General features: G+C 48.5%; 1 protein-coding gene across 7 annotated transcripts in view; it reads right to left on the bottom strand.

Moving 5' to 3' along the window:
* Positions 1–26074, bottom strand: part of SEC16A (SEC16 homolog A, endoplasmic reticulum export factor) — a 47008-nt gene extending 20934 nt beyond the window's left edge. For 3 of the 7 annotated variants that reach the window (XM_032973093.2, XM_076074867.1, XM_032973099.2), the window contains exons 1-19: positions 25750–26074; positions 17989–22429; positions 16458–16594; positions 15215–15291; positions 12182–12272; positions 11221–11428; positions 10673–10847; positions 10145–10296; positions 9539–9600; positions 8424–8562; positions 7961–8263; positions 6386–6483; positions 5700–5781; positions 5080–5197; positions 4221–4332; positions 3797–3911; positions 3263–3403; positions 1633–1746; positions 248–575 (exon numbers count right to left, since the gene is read on the bottom strand). In XM_032973093.2, coding sequence (XP_032828984.2) covers positions 248–575; positions 1633–1746; positions 3263–3403; positions 3797–3911; positions 4221–4332; positions 5080–5197; positions 5700–5781; positions 6386–6483; positions 7961–8263; positions 8424–8562; positions 9539–9600; positions 10145–10296; positions 10673–10847; positions 11221–11428; positions 12182–12272; positions 15215–15291; positions 16458–16594; positions 17989–22380 — 6844 coding nt within the window. In that variant the 5' untranslated portion in view covers positions 22381–22429; positions 25750–26074. The remainder of the gene's footprint in view (positions 1–247; positions 576–1632; positions 1747–3262; positions 3404–3796; positions 3912–4220; positions 4333–5079; positions 5198–5699; positions 5782–6385; positions 6484–7960; positions 8264–8423; positions 8563–9538; positions 9601–10144; positions 10297–10672; positions 10848–11220; positions 11429–12181; positions 12273–15214; positions 15292–16457; positions 16595–17988; positions 22430–25749) is intronic. The other 4 variants (XM_032973100.2, XM_032973095.2, XM_032973096.2 and 1 more) reach the window with 4 other exon arrangements.
* Positions 26075–27236: the final 1162 nt, after the last annotated feature.

Here is a 27236-nt window from a genome sequence, read left to right as displayed (position 1 = left end):
ACATGACTACACTATCCCTTACCCATAGCAGCTAACGTTCTGTGCACGTGGCAATCCTGTTTGATTTTTTGTATTTAGTACATTCCTCTATTTATTTCAGATAGCCTTCTGGCTTATACAAACTTCCAGCTTACACTGAATTCCTCTTTACTTGAGTCTGGGGCTTGCAGATTTTTACTACATTGTAAATCTACAAATCAAGAATCTTTACAAGCCAAATGCAATGAGATTAACAAAAAAAAATTACCCGGCTGCATGAACTGCACTCCTTCAGATCCGACGTGCGCCTGGTGCATCGCAGGCGGCACCTGATGCCCCACCGCCTGCTGCATTTGAAACCCGCCTGCTGGTGGCCCTTCGCCCAGATACGTTGTTGGCGGGACCTGGAACCCGGGGGGCGGGGCCTGCATGCCAGGGGGCGGAGCCTGGTGGGCAGCGAGCGGAGGCTGCTGGGGCTGCGTTGGGGGCACGTTGAGCTGCTGCTCCGAGGACGAGGGGGTCACGATGGAGCTCGTCTCGCTTGAGTCGAAGCCGTGCGGAGTGTCGCGGCCCGAGCACGGCTGGATCAGCCCCTCCTGGGAATGGCCAAAGGAAAAAAATATAAAACAAGTTGGCAAAAGCACTCCGCGTAAAGGGAGTCTCCATTTTGTCCCCCTGCCGCCTTCCCTCAGGGATGGACGGAAGTTAATTACCGCCTTACGTGACTATGACAGGTTGATAAGGTCACTAAACGCATCCAAGTTATTCCTTCCTAGGTCCCCCTCGCTTTACTTTTTCCATTCGCCCCCCACCCCGCTTCCCCCCCTTCACTCCACTCCCTTACTTAAGTTCTACATCCACCTACCTTCTCCTCCCCACATCAAAGTAAAAATACCCCGCTCACATTCCCCCACTCAGTGGGGCAGTGAAACCAATCGCCTCGCTCCTTGAAGTTCTGGAGCACAGAGTTTGGGATTTACGTCCGCGGAGTTTCTGTTACGCCCCCTTTCCCAGGTCACGATTCGTGCTTCTACCGAAATATACGGCACGGTTCTACAACTTAATTATCTTCCGGGTCACATAATAGACTTAGCGAGTGTTGGCGGACAAGGTGATGTAATGTGTAGAGACGTTATATCATGACATCATATCACTTCTAAACAGACCTCTCTTACACTTTTTCCACTCGCACATCAGAGCTGAGCTAGCGTGGGGCCCTCGCAGTACGGGTAGTTTTCCACTGGCCAATTGCAATGCTGAGTCGAAACCAAACTGTGATACAATAGCCTCACAAGACATCTGAACCTGGGTAGGTGCCAAGCAGGGCGAGGGGCCAACGAGGTGCTTATTGTGCGTGATGTCAGCATCATCATGTCATCTACGTGCGTTTCGGCTCATTCATTGCGCGTGACTTAGTTGGCATATCTCAGATTTTTGCAGTGCAAAAAAGGCTGGTGCCTCCGAACCCATGCCCGGGAAATGCCCAGCCACCCCAGTATGGTTGTGGAGGTGCCGCGTTGATTTCAATTGTACGGTGGAAAGAGGCTTCCGGTCTCAAACAAGCCGGTTACGTTCGGTCCGATTAATGTTGTCTTGCGCATGACTCGACTACCGTCGAGTTACGTTGCAAGAGCCCTGGGCAGGGTGTCGAACCTTCATCTGCTTTTTCAGAAAGCGCAGCTGGGTCAGCCACTCCGGGTCCACAAACTGCTCCTCCTCGGGCCTTTCCTTCAGTTGTGGGTCAAACGGCCTGAGCTGCGCCGACAGCTGGGGGAAACAAACGCACAAACAAATACAGCAGACTCTCGATTGTCCGCGTGCGGTTTATCCGATTTGCGGATTAACCATGCGCCTGAAATATTGACGTCAATTAACTCATGGATTTTCCCTCAAGTCCAAATTAAGAAACTAAAAACAGTTATACACTGTTATTCTTGGAAATGTTTGTTACAAGTCACATGCTTAGACTAATCAAATGTGTGCTCCGGTTAATCTGAAATCCACGTGATCGCCTCTACAGTACAGTAGTTGCATATCTTTACAACAGTGGGCGGAGTTTTATTGATGTTGATTGGCGTGGCTCTGCTGCTGTCCACTGAGTGGGCCGAGTCTTCTGCACGGGAGCAGCAAAGTGTTATCACTGAGCATGAGTGTTTTTCTATGGGTTTTTGTAACAAATCAAAATCAATATTTTCTTTACTACAACTTTTAGTTTTGTTCAGATTAGTGGAAGATGGATATTTTTTGATTATCCGCCATTTTCAATTATCCGCGGCAATCCACCCCGTCATTAGCGAGGACAATTGAGTCTACTGTATAGTGGAATCATGATCAGCGAACATTAATCACCTGCTATATTAAGACCTTCCCAAGCCATTCCCATCTCACATGATCCTGCAATATTAAGAATCCACCTAGCACCAGCACAAGCTGATTTCATCGCTCCATCACCTGGAGGACTTTCCCTCAGACGTGTTCCATCTCTTGGCTTCAATTTAAATTAAGGCTTAGGGTGAAACTAATGACAAGTTCAGATATAAATGGCAATCGGTGTTGTGCAAGCCCAGGAATTAAACGTAGGTCACTTGGGATAGGGGGAACAAAAGTGTGTTGCCAAAACATAAAAAGTCAAATTCATGTATGGCTAATACATACAGATTACTTGGGGGCAAGTACTGTGAGTCACCAGCGATTAACTTCAGCATGGCAGACCTAATTGCTTCTCCAGTGCTGATGTTTAAACTCCATTTTAGGTACTAATTTACAGCTGAGTCAACCTAGAGGAGGTCCACGACAGTTTAAAATATCACTCGCCATTAATGTTATCAGTGGCTAACAATGAAACCCAGGTCAGCCAGATTTATAGCAGTCCTTGAACCACTGTACAAATTACACCCACAAAACTACGCAAAGATCCTCTGTGTAGCCTGAACAAGACTGTTGGGGCAAGTGCTGTTAGCGAACACCTATGAAGGCCGGCACGGCACATAAGGGGGTGGGTGGCCACCACCACGCACGGCCGCCTTTGTCTCCAGAGTGGTGATGTTTACACATCGCAACCAGGTACTCAATTAATGCTGAGTCGACTTAGGGGAGCTCCCGGAACCGGTTCAGATAATCGTCACTGATGTTGGCCGTGAGCGGGAATCGTACTCGGGTCGCCAGGTTCGTAGCGCAGCGTAGCGCTAACCACTACACTACTGCTCCCAACAAAAATACACACACACTTAGGCACACATAAAGACATGCACAGGCCAACATACTGCTGGTGCATTCTGCTTACACTGACGAGCTGCACGAGGAAGGCGTGGGTGTAGAGCGACGGGTGTTCCAGCACCGTGTTGCCGATGACCTCACAGTACTGCATGGCCTGCGCCACCAATCCGTTCTCTGCCAGCCGGCTGGCGTACAGCAGCTTGAAAGGCTGAGTGGGGCAAAGGGAGGAGATGGCAGATCAAGTCAGTGTGTAAGTGTTAATGAGTCGGTGCAGATGGCAGTTGTGACTTGTCTGTAACACGAAGCGTCACAATCCACGTGATGCACTTCGATTCGGATAGGAAGTCAGGCTTCGTTTATCATGGAATACTTGGCAGGTCAATAGATCTACAGAACCTACAATTTTCTGACACTCGCCAGGCAAGCAATTGACTGCATTGAACTTTTTTTCCAGATTTGAAATTACTTGCATGGTTCCATCATAATGAAACATAAAAAGAATGCATCCTCCACAGAACATACAGATTCAAAATCCAAAAGTGCCATGCGCTACGCTGCCCGATGCCGCCACCGACAAAGCCCCCTCTCCTCCCGCCCGCACCTGGAAGTTGGAGAGCGTGGCGCTTGTGCCATTGGAGCCGAGCGACTGCGCGTATTCGTAAACCTCCGTGCGCTGGATCGACTCGTTGCTCATGAACTCGGCCAGGGGAAGGCTGCTACACACACAAGACACAATACGTGCGTATGAGAATATATTAGTTCTGAATTTGTATGCATTATATGTGATTGGTTCATGTAAACCCTGCAGCCACATTTACCAATAAACCAAAAAATTATTGTCGAATTGAATCATGACCGCAAATCATAACAATTCGTCAAATCACAAAGGAGGGAAAAACTGTAAAATGCCCACAAGACACATTGTAAGGTATGACGCACAATACAAGCAATAAATGACTATGGACACTGCTAACCCCCATATTTCTCAAATCCCAACTCGGTAGGGTACTGAGACACACACACACCTGTGGTTGGCTCCCAGCAGCACCAGCTTGGCTGACCGCTTGTTGTACATGTCAAAGCTCACTTGGGCCATCAGATAGCAGAAGTGAGCAGCATCAACCAACCCTTTGGAGGCTGCAAGGACAGAGGGTCGTGTTAAGGTGGGTTCCTTTTAATAGCACGAACATGTACAGCCCTTTGGTCAATCCGCTGTTGGATAAGGGTCTACTCGCATTGCGTGTCATGGGGGTTATATGCCCATTTCTTTACACTGGTCAGTGTGGGTTGTGAAGGCAGGGAAGCAACAAGGTGGGAGCCTAGATGTACGGTACAGCAATGGATTTAGCTGTACTGCTCTCTGCTACCCGGAACGTAACATAGCCCCGGCAGGAGCCTATGACATCCTGGCATGCACGGTGGTCACCGGTCCAAGCACGATCCAGGCTCAACCCTGCTTAGTTTCTAAGATCTGATGAGATTGGGTACATTCCCGGGCGATTTTGGCATACACCTACCCATGTTAATGTGTAGGAAACTGGCATGGTGGTGGAGTGAATGCACGAGGAACGGTGACGCGTTGGTTAGCACATTGCACAATGAACCCCGCGACCCGAATTCAATTCCCACTCACGGTCAACATCGGCGACGAATATCCGAACCAGTTCTGGTCCTTCTATACGTCAATTCAGCCTTAAACGAGAACCTGGTGCAGTGCGTAATACATCACCACTGGGGAGACAAAGATGGCCAGGCGTGACGCTGGCCACCCACTCCCTCGTGTGTCGTGCTGGCCTTAATTAGGTGCTCACTAACAGCAATCGCCCCAAAAGCCTGTTAAGTATATATGGGGATCTTCGTCTTTGTGTGTGCGTGGTCTCCCACCCAGCGTGTCGCCCATGGTGGTGATGGTACGACGATCCAGGTCGGGGTTGCTCGTGATGTTGGACAGGATCATGGCCAGGTGAGGCCTCCAGTCTCCCCAGCGCTCGTCGCAGCATGACTGATGGTGTCGCACAAAACGTAAACGTCAGTACGACCTGAGCGGCTACACGCAACACTACAGCCATAACACATGAGCCTTGCAACACAAGCTATAGTAGATTTAAAACAGACAGACAAGGGTCAGTTATCAAAAGGGCATTTGAACCGAAGTTTTCCATCAGAATTTGTTTACATAGGCAAACCTTGGGCTGGTTTAAAAAATCTCCCGAGTCTCTTCAGCAATATGAACCAAACGGCTGTCAGATCAGATATTTATTATTTTCTCTGTCACCCACAACCGACCAAAAAAGAACAATATTCCACTTATGTAAACCTGAGCCTACACAAAACGTGGTTTGTACACTCAAGTCTTGCCAAACGTAATCGTTTCGACTACATAAGCATATAATATCAACAAGGCTTATTTATAAGCTTCCAATAATACCAAGCCCTTGTAGTAGCCGACAACGTGGCATTAACGAGCCCTATGTGGCTTTCGCTTCACAGAATTCCTAGTTTACCGTGGCGGCTGCAGGCATCCTTCCGGATTGCTGTTGGTAGCAAGTCTGCAGCGGGTCATTCATGGGCAGACTGTTGGCAAACCTGCAGGGAGCAAGCAAACAAGGATGAGTAGCTATCACCCAATGCTCTGTATCATCATTGCAGTAAGCTTAATGCTTAATAAGCCCCCTCTATCACTTGGCGGAGGCAGCTTTGGCAAGAGAGATGTGGGCTGCAAAGTGCAATATAAAGTATCTACTTGCACAAAAACAATCATAGAAAGTAATAAAGATGTAAAAAAATATGTGTGAGCAAATACATAATATATATGAAAATAATGTGCAAGTACAGCCCTTTGTCAATTTATTGCAATGGCTCTTGGGAAGTTATTTGACCATACTTCACCAAGCTGGTCAGTGAGGGTTGGTGAATGTGGGGAGCATAGACTTGGGAGCATAAAAGTGTACTATAACCATACGTCTTGCTGTAATGCACATCTGGTAAATAATATGGCCACAATTTGGACTCTTTTTGAGTTGATGGTCCAAAACAAGGCTGTGTGTGTTGAACCTTCTTTTGCACCGTACGTAGCCAACCGTGCTAATCGGAGGTGTATAATGTATGCAACTTTCGCACGTATTATTCTTCTTCGCTTCCTGCCTGCGAGCACTTTATGTGCTCTCTCATCGTTTACAGATAGTGTCACCTGGTCATGACGTTGGCGTGCGTGCGGCCATCCATCTTGCTGGCGAGCAGCAGGGCGTGGCCCCAGAGGTCGTTCTTCATTGCTGACTCCAGGGCATCCTGCACAAGCAGGGCCGTGTTTCCAGAGTGATTATGAGATGCTAGCGCGTGGGCCAACGGACCTATCTATACGCACAGTAGACTCTCGATTATCCGCGCTAATAACGGGGAGGACGGCCGCGGAAAATTCAAACAGGGCGGATAACGCAAAAGTATCCATTTTCCGCAGATCTCTATGCTGAAAACAACTTATGTTATATTTAAGTTAAGAAAATTAAGTTCAGATTAAAAGCACGTGACTTTAAATAAACATTTCCAAGAATAAACATGAAAACTGCTTTAATATTATTAATTTGTTAATTTGGGCTTAAGGGTACATCCACCAGCTATTAATTTATGTGAAAATATCCGGTGCGTGGTTAATCCACAAATCGGATAAACCACACGCGGATAATCGAGAGTCTACTGTATACATGCATGTTAAACATCTTTTGCACCATACGCAGTCAACCTTGCTAATCGTAGGTGGAGGGAAGGATAACAAATTAAACATAAAAGCAATCATCATTGCCGGTCGAGAGCTTAATAGATTACGGACCATTTACAAAACCAAACAAAAAGGGTATGAGACTAAATTTTCAACAAAGCATAAGCAATTATTTTCAAAACCTTAGCTAAGCCATTGGTCGAAATGTTAGCCTACTAAATAGTTTTTTTTCTGTTATACGAATGGAGTAAGTTTTATTTGTGACCATATAAAAATGCCATGGAATAATAAAGACAAAGCTCTCTCTCTGCACTGTTACCGCTGCCTTGTGACGAGCGTGGTTGCGGGGTTCCATAATAGAGGTTTTTTGGGTTAGAGCACGTAAATGTACGTGTCGTTAAAACCCGCCACCATCCGACACAGCCAACGGGTAAGGGTTGTCATGTAAAGAGAACGTGGCCAATTCGTCACTAGTACAGCACACCGGTGTGTTGGAGAGCCAAGCCACAACATTTACAATCTGAGTGGTTGGATTGATTAACATCCCTGAACAGCACAACAACGTCACTGCAAGACAGACCATTTTCCTCTTTCTCTCCTCACACAGCTCAACTTTGGATCACCCTTCATCTGTCTTTCCAACTTTCTGTTACCCAAACTAAATTCAAGAATATTGGACATTCTCATAGCGAGTTGAACCTCGATGAAGCTTGGAGATCCCTGGGATCCCGTGAGTTTTATCTCGCACAAAGCCCATGGTCCACCCTAAACCACATCCCACTGCACAAACGATGGCAGATGCGTATCCCTGATGCACAAAAGGAAACTTTTAAACTCCCCAGTGTGCGATTGTGGTCATTCAGAAGAGACCATATAACGATGAAATGCCCGATGGGGTTATCTGGCTTAACCACATCAATGTGAAATTGTAGTTGTTGCTCTGCATCTAAATCCGTCGTAAGAATCATTCCCTTTAACTGTCCTTCCTCTATCTTTCATTCTTTCTTGCTGGCCACTTTGTCAACAAAAGGCTCTTTCGGGTCTCCGCACCTTCTTACGGCCGAACAACAGCAGCTGGCGGAAGCGATCGGTGGCCTGAGCGATGGCCTCCTCGCTTGACAGGCGCCCCTCGCCCAGCAGGGATGCCTGCCCCACGGGGCCTGCCTCCGGGGCGCCCAGCAGCAGCGCGGGCTGCGGTGCGGCGGCGCCAGCGTCGTCATCAAGCCCCGAGAGCGCCCCCAGCTCCCCGCTCAGGTCGATGAGGTTGGCTTCGTCGTTTGGGGCCCGGCCTGGATGCCAGCCCGCGCGGTGGCCGCGCAGCAGCAGTTCAGCGATGTCGGTGCCCACCACCGTCTGCCGGTGCCGAGACACGCCACCGTGCCGCGCCGAGAGATAGCGTGTTATGCCAACGCATACCGTGCCATACCAGAATGCTTACCACTGATTTAGTTGTAAATAAAGGAGATTAATATCAAATCAGTCGACGGCACCAGACATTCATTTATGCACGAACCCCATTCTGCCGGCAGATGAGCACGAGCAGCTCCCAGAGGAGGGCGGCCGACTTCTTGTCGATCAGCTTGTCATTACGGAGGCACTCCATAGCCTTGTTCTGAGCGAAGGTGATCACGTCCACCTTGTGTGTCTCGTCCCTACGTAGGAGGACAGCATACAAGAGTTACGCACAACGTCAATGGGAATCTCAAAGTCACGGGCCCTGCCGTGCCTTTAACCAGCAACGTCACTTTGCAATCCAAGATCCGAACTCAAACTCAAATATCTCATGCAGTGGTGTAGCTATTGAGTGTGCAGGTGGTGCAACTGCACTGGGTGCCATGGGCCAGAGGGGACTAGGGTAAAGAGGAAGGAAATAAGACAGGTGGGGCCCATTTACGGTAATTTCTTGGACCAGGGTCGACGCAAAATACAATACAGCACGGGTCTCCTGCTTTCGTGTAATGCATTCAACGCAACACATTGGCGGACAGATGCAACGTCTTGAGCGATACATTGACAGATAGAGTGCAGTGGTGTGGCATAACGCATACTTTGTACCAATGCATAGATGTCATGATTCATGGCATATCTTTGCTATTCCATGACCCTTAATCCAGATTATATTGTCTTGTTGTAGTTTGCCCCAGAGGGCTTGCAGAAGCTTATTACTACGTTTTTTAACGGTGACAGTTACTTATGCTACGTACTCCATCCAGGCTTTGCTGAGAGTTGACCCTGGTCACATCCAGGCAGTGACCAGCGTCAACTTTGCAAGTGCACGAGTTCACACGCAATGAGTACTCACTGAGATTTACATGCCGTTTTAAATCGAAACGAGTCCTGACCTGACTGAATTAATAGGACCAGAGCAACGAATCTAATCTAATCCAATTGAATACTTATCAGGCACCATCACCCAAGGCGCTTGACATAGTAAAAAAAACAGTGACAGAACGGAATGATTTAGATTGGCAGGGGAGTGCAACGATTGAGGAACGAGTGGCCGCAATAGATGGGTACTTAGGGATCACGAAAGGGTAGGGGATGGATGGGAAGGAGTGTAGGGGCGAAGGGAGTGAAGAGGAAGAGAATGGGCAACAGAGAAGATGGAGCTTTACGGGTGGCACGTACTTCACCAGTGGTCCTGGGAAACAGCGCAGTTCCGTTTGCTCCTCACTCTCCTGCATCATGACCTGCAGGGACATGGGCAGCAGAAATCAGCTGGGGCTAGGGGTTAGGGTTAATGTAAGTGTTAGCATGCGAGCGCTGAGGTAGAGGAAGGGGTTAACATTAGCAGGAAGGCATTCAAATTTGGCCAAGCAAGGCGTTAACGTTATGGTAAAGATAACAATAGTATTATATCCCTGCAGCTGTTCATATTACTCGGGATTTAGAGTTTAGGTTTGTACTTCGGCAAATAACTTGGGTTAAGGTAAGCATGATAAAAATAAGCATTAGTGCCCAATTATTAGTAATGGTGCAAGAAATAGTAATAGCATGAAAGATGTGGGTTTGATTAAAACAATTACCAGGGCTTAGGTAAGTTTTATGATTAAGTTTAGATGCTGTGAATAACTACACCTTAGGGTAGGTGTTCTAGTTAACATTGGAATTTGTGCTAATAAAAACGTTTAACCTTAACATTAGGATTAATGTAAACGTTTCGGCCGAGCTTAGGTAGTAGAGTGTTCAGCCGATGGATCGGATTTCTTCCATGTGTGCGCTTTTTGCAGTCACCTCCACGTTGTGTATCTCAACCAGGGCAGGCTGCCCATCCGCTGGCATGTTAGGCAGCACCTTTACGAGCTGCCCACCCGGGCCAAACCGCGCGATCGTGTGCGGCGCCACAAACTTCTCTGGGGTCATCGGTCTCACGGGGGCCGGGGCAACTGCGATCGGCAGAGACAGGCGCAGCAGCATCGTTCACTACCACGATTGCAATTGGATACGTAGCTATTCGTGGATTTAAATCGGTTCTTATGCTCACATTACAAAGTAGAATCGTGCACGTTACAAATTAGTATCTGCACAAACAACCCGATTTCGTAAAATTGTATCTTGTTTACTTTGTTTAACAAAATTTCAGCTCTGAGAATAAAAAAACATCTGCTTCATTGCCCATGTGATGAACACTACTCCGTACAAGGAGTAAGGGGAATGTGCAGTGGTTCCTTGGTTGTGGTCACTGTTTTGTGGTCAAGATGAACACAAACACGGTGGTGAACCCGCTGTGTGCGTGTGCGGTGAACGCAGCAGATAACTCACCCTGCTCGCCGGACTGCCACGGCTGGCTAGTGTAGTCGTACTGGTAACCATAGCCCTGGGTCGCATCGTAGCCTGCGCTCGGGTACTGTTCATAGAGGTAACTCTCCGAGGCGGGCGTTGGCGTCTGGGACTGGTAGGCATGTACTTCCTGGGCTGGCGCACGGTACACGGCACTCTAAAGCGGGAAGAAACGCGACGATTACAAAAACAGATACGAGACTGCGGGGGCTATCGCGACCAAAGCTTTGAACAGGAAATGCTGCTGCCATCAACTGCCACAAAGCTACTGATGCTACTGCCTCCCACACCCGTTACAGTACTGCCAGGGGGCTAAATTTGGTCTCCATGAAAATAACGCGGTTTTCTTAAGAATACGGATATAGCCCCTACAGCACCTGAAATAGTCTGCTGCTACGAGGACACCAAATGACAATATGTTTATGATGGGAGGATAAAATAATTCTGCAAAGATTGGGTCCGTTCTTGGGATTTGGCGAGCGTGCACCTGGTTAACTTGCAAAAACATGAATCTAAAACAGAAACATCACCCTTGCCTGCTGCGAATGGGTGCTGAATGCGCTGCGGTGGCTCCGCTCGCTGCGCATGCTGTGCACGCTGTGCGTGCTGCGTTCGCTGTGCACGCTGCGCCGGTCAAAGTCTTCCGCGTAGGCCTCAGAGGCGCGGCGGTATGGGTCGTCGTCGGCCGCCTGCGGAAGCCGTGGATCCGACGGCCAGTTCTCCATGTAGTTCTCCCGCCTTTGGCAACGGAAGGGAAGGCAAGGGGAGGCCCGCCAAGGTTATCATTAGGCGAGCTACATGGCCCAGGGGTTCGCGGTTCAATTCCAGCAAGCAGCCCTCGTTATCACCGTGGGTGTATCAATCTAAAAAATATTCGCAGTCTGCTTCACAGCAGACGTCAACGATCCCCCCGACTTAATTCAAAACAAGTTATTGCGCGCCGGCGTCATGGTCCAATTTAACAAATTCACAAACGTCCACCGCAATTTACTTAATTGGGATTACACCTAGCAATCATCGCCCCACTGCTGACAAACTAATGCCCGATTGCTTTCTAGGGGCCGAGTCACCTTGTGCCCAAATGAACAGCTGCTACTGGGGGTTCCGTTTCATGTTTTAGATGACATGTGATACGAGCCACTTATCGTGCTCTGAGATGCCATAGTGTAAAGTACAGCTCTATCAGTAACAAATTATTATTATCGTTATTATTAACAGACAGCGGGCTGCAAGGTGGATTCTCAAACATGCAAAAATGTATGTTTCAAGGATAATGCATCCCACAGACACACAGCTGCAATTGTATTTCATTTACCAACGCAATACTGGTCAACTGCAGCGCGTCCGTCTAAATACGATTCTTTATTCACCTCCCATTCTGAGCGCCGCAGTTTCTGTATTCAAGTTTCCTGACACGCAGAGAGATTCTTCCTTTTAAATGACCACCATTTCCATCCATAGTAATTAAAATAAAGACCGCCATGCATATACCTGCCATAGTAGACGTCCTGATAGTAGCCAGGATGCCGGAGCTGCATTTCTTGATCGTAACTGTAGCCATCAGCTCTGTGCTGGTCTGGCTCTGCGCATGTGAAAGCAAAGGGGATACAATACATTACTAACATTCATACATGGCATACTTCCATATTTCAAGCATATTTATCAACACAATGCTGATATTCTTGCATCCAACACATACACACTAAACATGCACTATGCTACATTAACACATCTACGTGTACATACATACGCATGCAAATGCTGCGACACATGCCAGGTAATTCTAGATTTGAACGTCGTGATTTTTGTTGTTTTATTTTTTACCTACGTGACTTTACCGAATAGAACCAAAGAACATGCCAGTTATCAAGCCCTTTGGAGGAAAGGATGGGTGGATCAATCTGATTTGTCAAACTCCCAAACCCGCTGGGGGCTGTGAAATGGCCAGGGGATGGCGGTACAGCAAGTAGGTTTGTGAAACAGTCTGTGCGGACCTCCGAGTGTTATTCCGCTTGCGTGCACCGGGATTTTCTCCTAGAACGTTCTGTGTAAGGAGGAAACTGGTCATCCCGTTTCTTCCCAAAATAATTCAAAGAATGTGTATGGGAGGACACCGGTACAATGGAAGTGGCCATATACCAGAGCTGGATCACCTTGAAAAGGAGTCTTGAGACTCGGCAAGGTTTAGTTTTCGTGTAAGTGACAATACCCATGCAATACATTCAATGAACATCGATGGTGACCGCAAAACACTGAGGCAGAGACCAGGCACTAAAAATAGGGGTGGTTATAGGTGGCTTGGCGGTAAGGCATTCGCCGCTTGTAGGTAGAGGTTCGCTTCACAGTGGAAGTTAAACATCTCATTACATCATTCTAAAAGAGGAGGCCATTGTGCGCCGGCATCTCGGTGCAAATTTGTTAAAAATGAAAAATTACCTGCAAATTAATCAACTGGTATTACACATGGCAACATTGCCCCCACACCCCCCGCTACTGTGAAACTACTGCAGACTGTCTCAAACAAATCACCGCTTTAAATTTCGATTTAAAGCTTTCGTGACTGCAAGGATTCATCTTCTTTGGTTCTTTCGGTAAAGTCACGTAGAATGAGAATAAAATAATAAAATAAAACAATACAATTCTCACGACGTTTCGGCCACAACACAAGTAGCCGTCCTCAGGTGAAGAAACAGGACTGTCCAGATGACAGCGCTTGAGTGAACCCTGTCAAGCTTGACAGCGTCTTTTAAGCTGTGTGGGAGGAACAGAGAGCCTTGACAAAGGAGCATGTAACTGGGAGTTTAGCATTACGGAGAGCAAACGAGCTGGGACTGGAGGAGGGGGGAGGGGAGTTTACACATAAATTAGCATGTAACTGGGGGATCAGCATGATGTTGGTGTGAGGGATTAGCACCACGGCGAACGACGAGCTCGGACCGGGGGACGGGGGGAGAGGAGTTTACATATAAATTAGCATGTAACTAGGGGATTAGCGTTGGTGTGAGGGAGAGAAGAGCACCAAGGAGAGAAAAAATGGCGGTTTTTCCCAACTCCTCAACAACCAGCACCAAGGACAGCGACATTCAGGCGGACGGGTCAATCCATACTCGGAAGGGAGGAGGGGGGAGGGAGAAACAGTCACAATGCCAGCGAAAGAGCTGCGGTCTGACGGTCACCGCAAAATACAATTAATTAAGAACCGAAATGGTTTAAAATATCTTTCTAATGGTTACTAAGCCAGAATCCATCCTCTCGGTTGAAATTGTCTCTGTGTTTGTATATGTGGATGGCTTCATGAACGAATCTCTCATGGTAGCCGATTGGCTTGCAAAGAACCTCCGTCTTGGAGAAGTCAATGTCACGTGAACCCACTGAATTATAACAGTGATCTGCCACGGCAGAAGAGTTCGTCCTGCCGTGTTTCAAGTCTGCTTTATGTTCGCGGATGCGGTCCGAGATATGTCGTTTGGTTTCCCCAATGTAGTTGCTACCACAGAGGCACTTTAGTTTGTAAACGCCCGGGTACTGTATGTCTGGAACAGCATCTTTTCCAGATGGAACCAGATCACGGATTTTATGTAGTGTTGAATCGGACCTGGATCTTGTGTTTATTCAGGATTTTGGAGATCTTTTTAGTAACCCCTGCAATGTAGGGTAAGGTGATGGTTTTGAGTGGCTCCTCAAGAGGATCCTTCTTCATGACTGGAGTGATGGCTTTGTGGATTGTGTAGTTGGAGTAACCATTAGCCCTGAGAGCCTGTGTACGTGTTTGAGTTCACTGGCAATGTGTTCCTGGTCAGAAATGCATTGAGCTCTATGGTATAGAGTCTTGATGAGGGAGTTCTTCTGGGATGGATGGTGGTGGGAATCCGGTTTCAAGTCAGCATCTGTATGGGTAGCTTTTCTGTAAACAGAGTGGCTCATTGAGCCATCAGGTCTCCTTTTAATTAAGACATCCAAAAAGGGTAGCTTGCCATCTTTTTCGACCTCCATGGTAAATCTGATGGCTGGGTGTATGGAATTGATGTGGTCGCGGAATTGGTCTAGAGCAGGCTGGCTATGTGGCCAGATGACAAAAGTGTCATCCACGTTCCATAAGGTCGGGCGTAGAGTGGCAGTCTGGATGGCGTCAGTTTCAAATTTTTCCATTAATACGTTGGCTACAACCGGAGACAGGGGGGAGCCCACTGGGGTGCCCTCAGTTTGTTTGCAGAAAGTTCCGTTCCAGGCGAAGTATGTGTTGGTTAAGCAATGTCTCACCAGGGGGGGGTACATCAGTATGTAGTCCTTGATGGACCAGGTCTTCAATGATAGCGATGGTGTCAGGTACCGGAACTTTGGTGAACAAGGACACCACATCAAAACTGACAACTGACAAGCAGGTCGTCTGTGCCATTCTTATAGCACAAAGCACCGCTTTGTGCTATAAGAATGGCACAATGAGAAAAATGTACGAAATAATACATATTATTTAAGTATTAATCTTGTACCCAGGTGGGATCCCAGTAAGAGAAGAGGACTTACGAGAGGGCGGGTAACCATATGCCCTGGCACCGTAATAATTGTCTGCGTAGTAGCCGTCTGGCCTGTCGTAGGGGCCCCTGCAATGTAAAAGGATGTGGGGTAGGCAAACAAACGAAATGGTCAAACAAGAGATCAGCTAAAATATTAATACATCAATACTGAACGACTAACAAATTCCTGAAATGAAATATACATATCAATCATAATCTCCTACTACAAAAACTTGGCAGGAACCTCCTGAAAAACAAAGTCATGAGGCTCTGTGAGGCTTTCCTGGGTAACACAAGTATAATAGATAAGCAGATAATGTCTCCTTCGAATATCTGTTTATCCCCATTAATTTTTTTAACACAACCCATCGACTCCACAGCCTTCTGGGAGTGAATAACTTGATGAGAAACATCGTACTCAATGTAAATGTTGTGGATTTGCTCTCCAACACACCGGTGTGCTGTACTCGTAACGAATTGGCATGTTCTGTTTACGTGACAAACCTTACTAAGGCTGTGTCGGGTGGTGGCGGGTTTAAAGACAAATTTATATATGTATGCGATCTAACCCAAAAAAATTATTATGGATAATTTTATGAGACACGATGGGTTGTATTTTCCATTAAGAGGCCATAATGGTCAATGCCACCGATGGCACGACATCCTACCATCGCTTTCTTCCTTCTGCCACGTACCACAACAGCCTAGGCCTATCTATAAGATAACAGTTCTGTTGCTTTATGGGTTTTTCCTTGGTTTAACTTGAACACCTTCTTAGCCACACAAATAGTGGGGCACGTGGGAGAGGTGCGGGGGGCACAACCCACCACGAAGAATTTCAATTATTAAACACGGAGTAAAACATCATTCCAGGATTTGGTGAACTGTCACATCTGATTCAAGAATTGATTACCGTCTCAACTGTTCTCTCTACACTTTCGTCTCATCTGTAGCTTTCTATGGCGATTTATTTGTACCGCCGATAAAGGCAAATTTGTGCAGTGTCGGTCTAATTTGCATTTCGGGTACAGTTTCATTTGCTCTGCTTCACGTGTTCGATCTCATTTGTACCGTCTCATCAGCAACGATTCATTATGTCTTGTTCATTTCAGCCATTAGCCCAAAGGAAAAATCTCATACAATACAAATGGTAAACAATTTGACTCGTGTGTGTGTGTGTATAAGGTTTTATCAACCACGAGGGTGTACAAATCTATTTTCATTGTTCAGTTACGTGGAGCGAGCACACTCACCGCTCTGAGTAGTGGCTGGCACGGGAACTGGGCCTCTCCGGTTCGGGGGGACGGTAGCGGCCGTATGCGTCGTAGCCGCCCTGGTAGCTGCCCTGTCGTGACAGAGGCTGCTCGTAGCTCGCACTGCGCCCGTTCTGCTGCTCCCGCAAAACACCACCAAAAGCGGCAAGCAAGACGACTCGGCAAGAGTAACAACTTCGATTAAGGGGAGGCTGGGGAATCTTTTCCTTACTGAAAAGGACTTTCTAAAATATTTGGGGGGCCACACGTGAACACACACCTCAGTCACTTATATCAGTCCAAGGACTTCTTGCAGCGGCAGAAGTGATACCGAGCACGTTAAAATGTTGCCTTGTCAAAAACATTGCCCCCAAGCACCCAATTAGTGTGGCTAAGAAGCTTGCAGTACTGGATGAACATTGTTTGCGGGCCATTTCCAAGTGGTAGACTTTGTGCCATGGGACGTATGAAATTAACTCACAAGCCATAGATTCACGACATCTACTTAAGACGGAATACACTCGAGATGTATTCACACCAAACCCTATGCTCACATGAATTTTAATAAGTATGGAACTGTTCGTTTAAAATTCAGAAAATATAAGGTGAAACTTTTGAAGAGTGTTTCACACTTTTGATTGTGTTTGTGGAAGCCCGTGTCCGGAGAAAACTCATGTACACCTGAAGATAACACTCCAGAGCATACACTGGCATCTACTGGTCACCTTGTAGCCCTTGCAAGTCGGTGTCTGGTGCACACGTTAACTATATGTTATCCACCAACTGCACCTACACGGTAAAAGATTACAGATACTTTTATCAGTACAGGAAGTAGGATACAGAAAATGTGATCCAAAAACCAAATGGCCCTGGTGATCATGGCTATCAAGCTTTGTTTATAACACTAAATTCAAAGTTATCAAGCACATCATTGGATCCCTCAACAGATAACTGTGATGTCACTCCATTATAGTGTTGTCATATCACAAGTGGTACATGACAGAACATCTGACCATGAAGTACCTTATATCAATAACTATATCAGAATTGGACAGACATCCTAGGTATGCATCTATGACAGATGTGTTGTTTTGGCTGCCTCTCCCCTTAAGAGACTGTAAATTCCTCCCCATAACACCCACTCACTGATCAAATGTGTATGCATTTATTTGTACTTATTTAAATGCAGATCTCCCTTGAAAAATAGACTGCTGGTCTCAATGGCTTTTTAGTTATAAATCTACCAATCACTTTCTCCACTCAATTCTGTGCAGGGCCATCTCCACGTTCACTCCAGTCCTTCATAGTGTGGTTCACCATTTCGGTACAACGGAGTAACTGGTTCACTGGTTGTACTGGTGCTGGAACACATAAATACTGGTTCACCAGAATATAGTACTATTTACATTTCAAGGGAATTGAACAAAACATCGCAGGCAGTACGCTCCTGAAAAAATATGGAACTCATTGTGGCTATACTACTAAATGAAGACAAACATTAATTGCACAAGTCATTAGCAAGTGTTTTCACCTCGTAGTACGCCTGGGCTGCTCTGGGGTCGGCCTGCTGGTAGTACTGGTAGTAGTGATGTGCCCAGGGGTCGGTGCCATAGGGGTACGGCGGTTGCCCGTAGCCCGCTGTCCCTGCTGGCAGCGGTGGGTAACCCGGGTAGGTGCCAGCAGCGGCAGCGGCGCCGTAGCGAGCTGCCTCATCGCCCGGGTAGCGCCCGCCCGTCTGACTGCCCGCATACTGTCCTGCTTGCTGATGCTCGGCAGCCGAGTGTTGAGATGATGACGGCTGTGGCGGCGCCCCTGTTGGGTAGTGAGATGAAGAAACTGGTGGCTGAGAATCGTTGGGTGGGTAAGCTACAGAACCATCTTGCTGTTGTTGCTGCTGTTCAGTTTGTGTCCGTACAGGTTGATCGGGTGGATATGGAGTAGTTGCAGTGACTTCAACTGATGCTGCTCGTTCTGGGAGAGAATGGTAACTCGAGGTCACAACTGGCTGCTGCTGCAGTGCTGCCTTTGAGTCAGCAATAGGCGGGTTTGCCAAGGTCACATGGGTCGAGGCTGCAGATGAGTCGGCATGCTGTGGAGGTGGAAGCTGTGAGGAGGGAGGCACCTGATGGCTTGGAGTTGGCTCGCTTAGCTGCTCCAATGACTGGCTCTTCCCAGATACAATTTCTTGTGGAATTTGAACAACAGGTTGCTGGGCTTTGGATGGTGGCTGTTGTTGTTGCTGCTGCTGCGGTTGCTGTTGCTGTTGTGGCTGCTGCTGCGTGATAGATGGACCTGGTACCTGCTGCCAAGCAGAAGGCTGTGACTGCAAGTGAGATGACACCCGTGATGGACATGGCGGTACAGTGGATGTTGGCTGCAACTGAATGGGACCACCTTCCTGTGTCCTCATGGTGCCCTCTTGAGCAAATGCTGCTTGCCGCACGGTCAGGTCGAGAGCCTGATCGCCACTCTTGGGTTTCTCAATTTGCTGGTAAACGGAAGGGTTGTGTTGCTCACCCTGAGTCGGAAAGCTAAGCAGCACATTCTCCGTCGTCGGTGGATCAATGGCGGTCATGCCCACGAGAGACGGGTTACCATAAGCACTGGGTGGGCGTTCCCTGTGTTGAGCGGCTTGCGCGTTCAGAGATTCTTCCTGCCGTGATGACATCATCTGGGGCTGCTGACTGATGGCTGGAGATGTAGCGCAACGAGCTCCTTCTGCCAAAAGTTGCCCACCGACGAAACCCTGGATCGTGGGCACGGGGGCGGCACTGTTGGCGGGAACAGTAGAGATGGTCAATGAATCAGACGGCACAAAGGACAGCAGAAGGTTTTGTGAAAGTGCCGAGTGGTGCATCAGTGACTCGGGTTGAGTGCGAGTGACAATGCCATTTTCAGATATCTGGTTGCTTCCCCTGCGTGATAAATCAGCAGCCGTCGGAAGGACCAACTGAGGCTGCGGCAGGATTATTGGCTGAACCAGACCTATGTCCAACGGGGCCACGGGACAAATGACTGGTCCGATGGCTGGTCCAATCACAGCTGGCCCGTGCATTTTAGACACTGGTGGAATTTCCATGTTCTCCACCGTGGGCCCAGTGTATCCGTGGATCGCGCCTCCACACCTGGTGCCCATCTCCTCCTCCGGAGGCTGAATTACATCTCCTCCGGCTGCTGGCTTCCTCGGTGGTTGCAGCACAGGTGCGGCTGGAGCAAGGATGACGGTCTCGTCCAGGCCGGGGACCCCATCCTGCGCCCACAGCGTCGTCATGGGGCTCTCCGTCATCTGTCGCAGCGCCGAGCTGCGCGACAACGGCCGACTGGGCCGCCGCTCGCTCGGCGTTGAATGCACACCGACCGGCGGCTTGCCGGGGTTAGCCAGGCCCGCCACGGCGCTGGGGATCTCCTGATTATCGGGCAACAGCTCCATGTTGGCATGCGGCGTACGGTGCAGCGCACGGTGACGTGCACCCCGGGCGCCAAAGTGCTCCTTGTTGAGCTCCTCATCGAAGTTGAGGCTCGTCTCATCCCAGCTGCCCGCCTTCTCAGCGGCAGTGGCGCCATCCGCCGGATCTACTACGGAGTGCTGTGGCGAGCGGAATGGCTCAAATGAGCTGTTCCTACTCAACTGGAAGTGGCCCGTAGGCCGAGGTGGGCTTGGACTGCCGGGCCACGCTTGCGCGGCGGTCGCATCGGCCGACAACTGCACATTCACAGGGGCGGTGGCAGCCACCTGATGGTAAAAGTCCCCCGAGCCTGACGACGTTTGAGGATGCGGCCCTGCCGGGTTCTCCTGCTGAATGAACGTGTTCGACACCTTGGGATATATGGGCTTCTTGGCGTGTCCGCCAGCACTGCTCATACTGACACCGCTCAGCGTAGAGGATGTGGCGCTAGCCGGTCGGCCTGGCCGGGCCACCGAGTCAGGCGTCTCGACATTGGGAAGAAGCTCTGCATTGTCAGGGAGCTGCGGGGGCCGATCCCGCAAGGTGCCATCGGGATGGACTGCGCCGAATGGATGGCTCGGCGAGTTTGTTGGTTGGCCAACGTTTTCCTGCTTGAAAGGATCCCTTGGTGGAACCTCCTGGTTCTGGGAGTAGTCCCAGTGACCAGAACCACGAATCGTTGACGCCGCATTCAATGGCGCAACGATACCACCACCCGACCCTTCCAGGCTTACATCAGGGTTCTCAAGAGATGGATTAGGGAAGGACGCAGGGCTGCTGTTCACGTTGGCGCCCTCAGGTACACCGTGCCGAGCGGCGCTGTCAGCCTGACTCCATCCGCTGGGCTGGAGTTGTGCTATGCTCGTCGGGGCCATAGTTGCCTGGTGAGAAGAGACGTTCTCAAAATTCTCAACATCATCATCCCTGAAGAACATGGACACAGTGCTGCAGTCGACGTCCGTCTGGGGACTTTTTAGGGCATCTGCGCAGCCGGACATGTGTGCATTATGATCCCCCTCGTGTGCCGGCCCACTGTTGTAACCCACTGTGCCCTGCACGTCTGTGTGAAACCCCTGCTGCTGTAAGGATGCGTCGAATGAGTACCGAGAGGCAGCTGGATTTCCAGGGTAGGTTTCTGCATTGGAGCTACGCTCCGCCAATGTATTATCCAGATTCGGGGGGAGCTGAGGGACACCGTGATGCTGCTGTGGTGGTGATGCTGTGTAAATATCCCCTCGGGGCGCATACTCATGCGCGTGCGGTCCAGGGTTATAACTCTCATACGTGGGTGCACCAGAGGACATAGGGACCTCGGCAGATGTGCTGGAATTTTGAGGAAGGCGCTCTGCAGGGTAGAGTTCCTGGTCATATTCTCCGGAGCCTGGTCGGTACGCCGCTTGGTGCGATTGTGGGAGACCGGGATTGTAGTAATTAACGGCTCCATCATGCGCTGGCTGACCATAGCCAGGCAGGCCCTGTGTAGGTGCCACCCTCTGTACAGATCCAGCACCGAGTTCCGGGGGTCCTGATGGATCCATAGTGGCGCTCGGCACTGTGTCTTGCAAGTGCCCGTAGGGTGGGTGGCCCTGATGCGGCGGTGGGACTGGTGAAGGACCCATGTAAGAGTCCCGAGGGCCTCCAGGCTGCAGGACAGCAGTCGAATGCACCTGGGAATGCTGTCCATGCTGCAGAGAAAAATGTGAGTCGTTGTGATGTGTCACTTGGGGATGATGCTGAGGTGCTGGTGCATGCTGGTAACCGTGGGAAACGGGGCCTTGCTGGTATAAATGGCCATGCCCCGAGGAGGAAGCGGATGACACAGGCATGGCTTCAACACCAGATGGGCGCAACCCTTGCTGAGGCTGGAAGTATGGATCCACCTCTGCGGAAGTAGCAGGCACTGCCCAGGATTGCAGTGGAACTGACGTGGGGGGCAGGGATGGTGGCATAAACTGTGCTGGAGTGGCGGCAGGCGCATGCTGCATTGGGTTGAACACGTTTAGTTGCTGCTGCTGCTGTTGCTGCTGCTGGTGCTGCTGCTGCTGCTGGGCTGGTGGATTTGTTATCAAAGAAGACGGCGGCTGAGCGGAGACCGGAACAGCAGGCTGGTTGAACGGCTGTGTCGGGTTAAAGAATTGAGTTGGTCCTGGCTGGCTGACGAGGGGTGGTGCACTCCCAGTGGGGTTGAAAGGCACGGGCTGCGCCAGCACGGGTGGCGACGGCCCCGGCTGCTGCAGGCGGTTAAACGCAAAAGGGTCCGAGATGAGCGGCTGCTTTGGTGGTGCGGCTGCAGATGCCGCCGCTCCCGCCATCGCCGCCGTGGGCGTTGTTCTCCGGCCGTACGGCGTCGTTCGCCGAAAGGGCGAGGGCGCACCATGCTTTGGAGGGCCAGCAAGTGGTGGCCCCGTGGGCGAAGTGGCGGCCCCAAGTTGACCCACTGGGGATGGCGTTGCGTTCTGAGGGATGGGCGCAAACATCACGGCAGCGGTGGGCCCGGATGTGTCACCACGGTCGGCCTTGGTAAGCCTGCAGGCAGTGTTTGATTATGAAGAAAGGCAGAAAGTTAGTGCAAACAATGAGATTATCCGACTGCTGTTTAAGGTCTTAGTCTCTCACTAAATGCACTACTTGAGCACAAATATTGGGGTTGTGCACTGTAGTGGATTTTCTGCATTGCAAGATTTAGACTTTATGGACCAGGTTCTTAAGTAATATAGCAATTAAAGCAAGTTAACGACTGCGGTTAATTTCAGTGATTTGTTCATGTAAATAAGACTCATCCAAGTGGATTATACAGTGGAGCAGTGCATTGCCCGATGAATCTAAAAACATGAGTGATAGTGAAGTGTGGTACAGCATAGTCAAACAACCCTCATGAAGAAGCCTTCATTCAGCAGAGAATTGGCAAAGTACTGTAAAATATCCTTATTATGATAGTCATGAGCCAGTCATTTTGCAGTAAAACAACTGATGAAACATGGCCATGAACGTCATGTATATGCCCTTAATGTAAATCTTAAACACAAGTAGAGCAGCTGGGAAAATCATGTTGGTATACCCCAATTTGTCAAGGTAAAACAATAAGTCTAATTTCACGCAATAATGCATATCAAAGTGGGTTCTATACACTTGGGCTTGGTAACACGCAATCTGAGTCAACATGGCTATTTTCTTTCAGCTTCAGAGTTAATTCCACTAAGCACACACATGCACACTACACACATAGATTGATCCAGGAACTGGCTGAGCAGTGCAACGTCTAACAGCTCTCAGCGAGTGGCTGTGTGTATGGACACCTGGCACTGATAGCCACCGCTTGTCGCTGACCCGGGGAGCCACACGAAGCAATACAAGCACGAACCACATTTCTGCTTGAGCCCAATCGATACTTGCTTCCACATCAGCATCTGTGCCAAATGCACACAGCACCTTGCAAGTAGCAGGCCCATGTCCACCTTGGTGAACACATTGCTCTACACTGTACAGTTTTTCTAACCGCACATGAGCAAACACCGCGGTGTTGTTACAAAATATTAGTTTGCGTTCAATGCAATGTGCTGTTACTGCAGGAGTGTACATTTCGTCAATACAAGCACCGAGTGATTAACATCTGCCACGCTGTCAGTAGGAGCTCTCAGTGGTTTCAAAACCCCCAGAGGCTTTAAGCTTACAAAATTTGTTTACTTTAATCATCATTAATACATTTACAATAGAGGCTTTTTAAATACATTGTTGATAGAAAATTCATAAACTGCACGTTGCTGTGAAATGCCGAATAAATGTGACCAAAAAAAAGGTGTATCATATGAACTAAAAAAGTAAATGTAATGAATATACTTTAAAATATGCGTGATAGCAGTGTACAGCACCAGTAAAACATAACTACTCAGGTATGACATTGATAGTTATATCAGCTTCAAGTAATCTTCGTAAAATAACAGGTACCACTGACGCAGTCTTATCTCCTGCCACTAAAAACACAATAAATGTTAAACAGCAGCTGTTTCTTATAAAAACTATTCCAGGGCTAAAAAACAAGTGTCTGAAGCCCTTATTAAAAATGTTCAAATGCCAAAAATAAACATGTATAAGGACACCCATTGCTCCTCGGCATTGTATCTTATTTATGAAGCATATTCAGGGTTTAAAGTCTAAAGAACACCCAAGCGTAACAACAGATGATGCAACATTATCCGTACAGTTCTCCAACATGAGTTTAATTCCTACATCATTTACGAGTTATATCTGAACTGGTCCTGGGTCTCCCTTTAGCAGCAGCCACCATGATTGACCAGGTGAGGAATTAATTATTTGGCAGAGGATTGACAAAGGGTTGTAATAGGATTTTATGTCAATACTACAAATTGCATTTCTACTAATAGGCATGGTTTATAGAAGAAATGTGTTGCCAATTCCTGACGCCTCCTCTAATCTGTGAAATTAAATGGCTCATCATCCTCCAAAATCGCCATCAGCACTATCATCAGATTGAGATTATCATCACCATCATCCATTGTATACCCACTGCTGGATGATAGTCACCCTGCTCCATCACCATCCCTAACAGCACACTGGCACCACAATCATTCTCAGTAATGCATGTCAACGAATCTCTTTGTTCCATCTCTGGCGTAATCATCCTCGCAATGTACGTCTTTATCACGACAGACATTTGTAAATTGTGGAAATTTGCTGGAATAATTATTTATCCATGAAACAGCCATAAATTATAATGAATCTTTACCACCACGAATATTAGTTTTCACAGAATGTGTGCAGCTATTGATAATGGTAATCGTGGATAAGAGGCGTTTCTGCATATATACCACTATTGTGAAAATTTGAACAAGTTGATTTCTTTTCACTCAAACCAATGAGGGGAAGTAGTTATCCAATTTAGTTTCCTGAGCCGGAGATAAAACTTTCAGTCATATGCTGTGAGTTTATCAACCTACATATGTAATAACATTTAAAATATATACCATAACACAGACAACTTGTCATAAAACCAACAAGGCTACGTAAAAATATGGACAGTGATAGTGTAGTCCAATCAGGCCTTACACACTAAAACTGTAAAAGCTGTGGTGGAAATATATTTCCATGGCAGAGCTGAACCTTCTTAAGGATGCATTGCATTAAAACGTAATAGAAATAACAATCTTACTATAATCAATTAATATACGACTGCAGAAAATACGTGATACATGCTCCAGAAGCAGGACGTACATTAAGGATAAAACATTAAAGCCAGTGGCTAAGATTCCAATATGGCTTTGGCAACCCTTTCCTAAACAATTTGACTTGAACATAATTGAATGTACCGTAATCAATATTCACACTGTAATAATTAAAATAATTAAAATGTACAACCCTTTCTCAATCCACTGCTGTATTACACAAAATCATGTTTGTACGACGCACTGAAGCCACTGTTGGATGACACCAAAATGTACAATCCGTTTTTACATCAACTGCTGGATGAAATCAATAATATCGCACAACCCTGTTTCAATCCACTGCTGGTCTACACCAACAATAATAATGAACAAGCTCTTGTCAATCTACTGCTGGATGACACCAACATTTGGATGTTCATGTATCGAATTAAAAAAACATCCCAGACTCCTGCGGTCTCCAACCGTGCTGGGCTGGCAGCTCCGCCCGGGGGCCTAGCAACCAGGCCCCCGGACAAAATTCCAGACAACACCGGTGACCCCGGGAAAACAGCGAGCAGGCCTCACAATGTCGCCGACTCAAGGCACATCGTGAGCATCATCATAAACACCACCACCAACCACCACGACCGCCAAACACAATTCGGAGACAATCGTTGCAGCTGTCACCTCGATTATCTCCTGGCAGAGTTCGGAGTCCCAGACTTCACAGCGCAGGCGCCATTGCCAACCTCCCGGTGTAGGAGACGCGACGTGGACTTTAAACGCTCAGCGAGGGCAAGCGCATCAGCTCATTCCGGGACAACAGAGACCGTGAAGACGCCGTAATTGCGAAGATGCGTGGGGTGGGTGAGGGGAGAAACGGCGCCTTTAAGCAGTTACAGAGGCGTGAAGGAAGCCGCTTTAACTTGAGCTGCGACGTCAGCAGAAAAGACGTGTTCATGGGGATCCGTGTCCGGCGCTGCTTTTGCATTGCCTAGTCAGCATGGGCGAGCCGAGCCGCGTCGCGCTCGCCGATTGGTGGGCGCGCGCCGCGAGTGGAGGCTCTCGGCCAATGGGGCGGCGCGACACGGAAGGGCGCGCCCGTGCGGGGTGGGAATTGTGGGAGCCGCCTCCTCCTCCCGGAGCTGACCGTGAAAGCGCCACATGTACACACAGCACACACACACAGCGCACACATACACACACACAGCGCACACATACACACACAGCGCACACATACACACACACAGCGCACACATACACACACACAGCGCACACATACACACACAGCGCACACATACACACACAAAAACAAAGGTCCCCCATATAGCCTTAACAGACTGTAGGGGCAAGTGCTGTTAACGAGCACCTATGAAGACCGGAACGGTACACGAGGGGGTGGGTGGCCAGCACCACGCCCGACCGCCTTTGTCTCCCTAGTGGCAATGTTTACACATCGCACCAGGTACTCATTTGAGGCTGAGTCGACCTAGGGGAGGCCCGGGACCGGTTCAGATAATCGTCACTGGTGTTGGCCGTGAGCAGGAATCGAACCCGGGTCGCCAGGTTCATAGCGCAACGTAGCGCTAACCGCTACACTACCGCTCCCCACAACACACACACAGCACACACACATAGCCACATACACACAGCCACACGCACCGCACACACACATACACACAGCGCACACAGCACACACACACATACACAGCGCACAAACACCGCACACACACATACACACACACCGCACACACACACAGCCACACACAGCACACACACACAGCCACACGCACACACACGCGTGCGTGTTGCTGTGTAAACACACGTGTGCAATGCCAAGTTTGCACAAGTTGCCTACACGACTCCACCTGCTTCGCTTAAGTAATGTCGTGGTTACTTTGGTGGTCCGGGTTATAAGACGCACACTAAACTTCGTGGTTATAGCCTTTAATGACAGGCTAAGAAGGGGCAAGTTCTGAGACCCTTAGGAAAATCAGACGTTGATAAAGCCACACAGAGATTGGTCTCAAACACGGGCCAAAGATCCCGCGGTTAATGCCTTTAACAAGGCAAACTAAACTTAAATTTCGATTTGAAGCTTTCGTGACTAAACTTGTGTGCAACGTTGAGCTGTAATTTGTGACCAGGGCGCTTCTGAAAAATAAGTCAATAGC

The sequence above is a fragment of the Petromyzon marinus genome, chromosome 50, assembly GCF_048934315.1.
Source record: "Petromyzon marinus isolate PM22_M1 ecotype Great Lakes invasive population chromosome 50, UKy_Petmar_22M1.pri1.0, whole genome shotgun sequence".
Taxonomy (NCBI): domain Eukaryota; kingdom Metazoa; phylum Chordata; class Hyperoartia; order Petromyzontiformes; family Petromyzontidae; genus Petromyzon; species Petromyzon marinus.
Note: the sequence above shows the minus strand (reverse complement) of the source record. Positions and strands in the feature narration are given on the sequence as shown.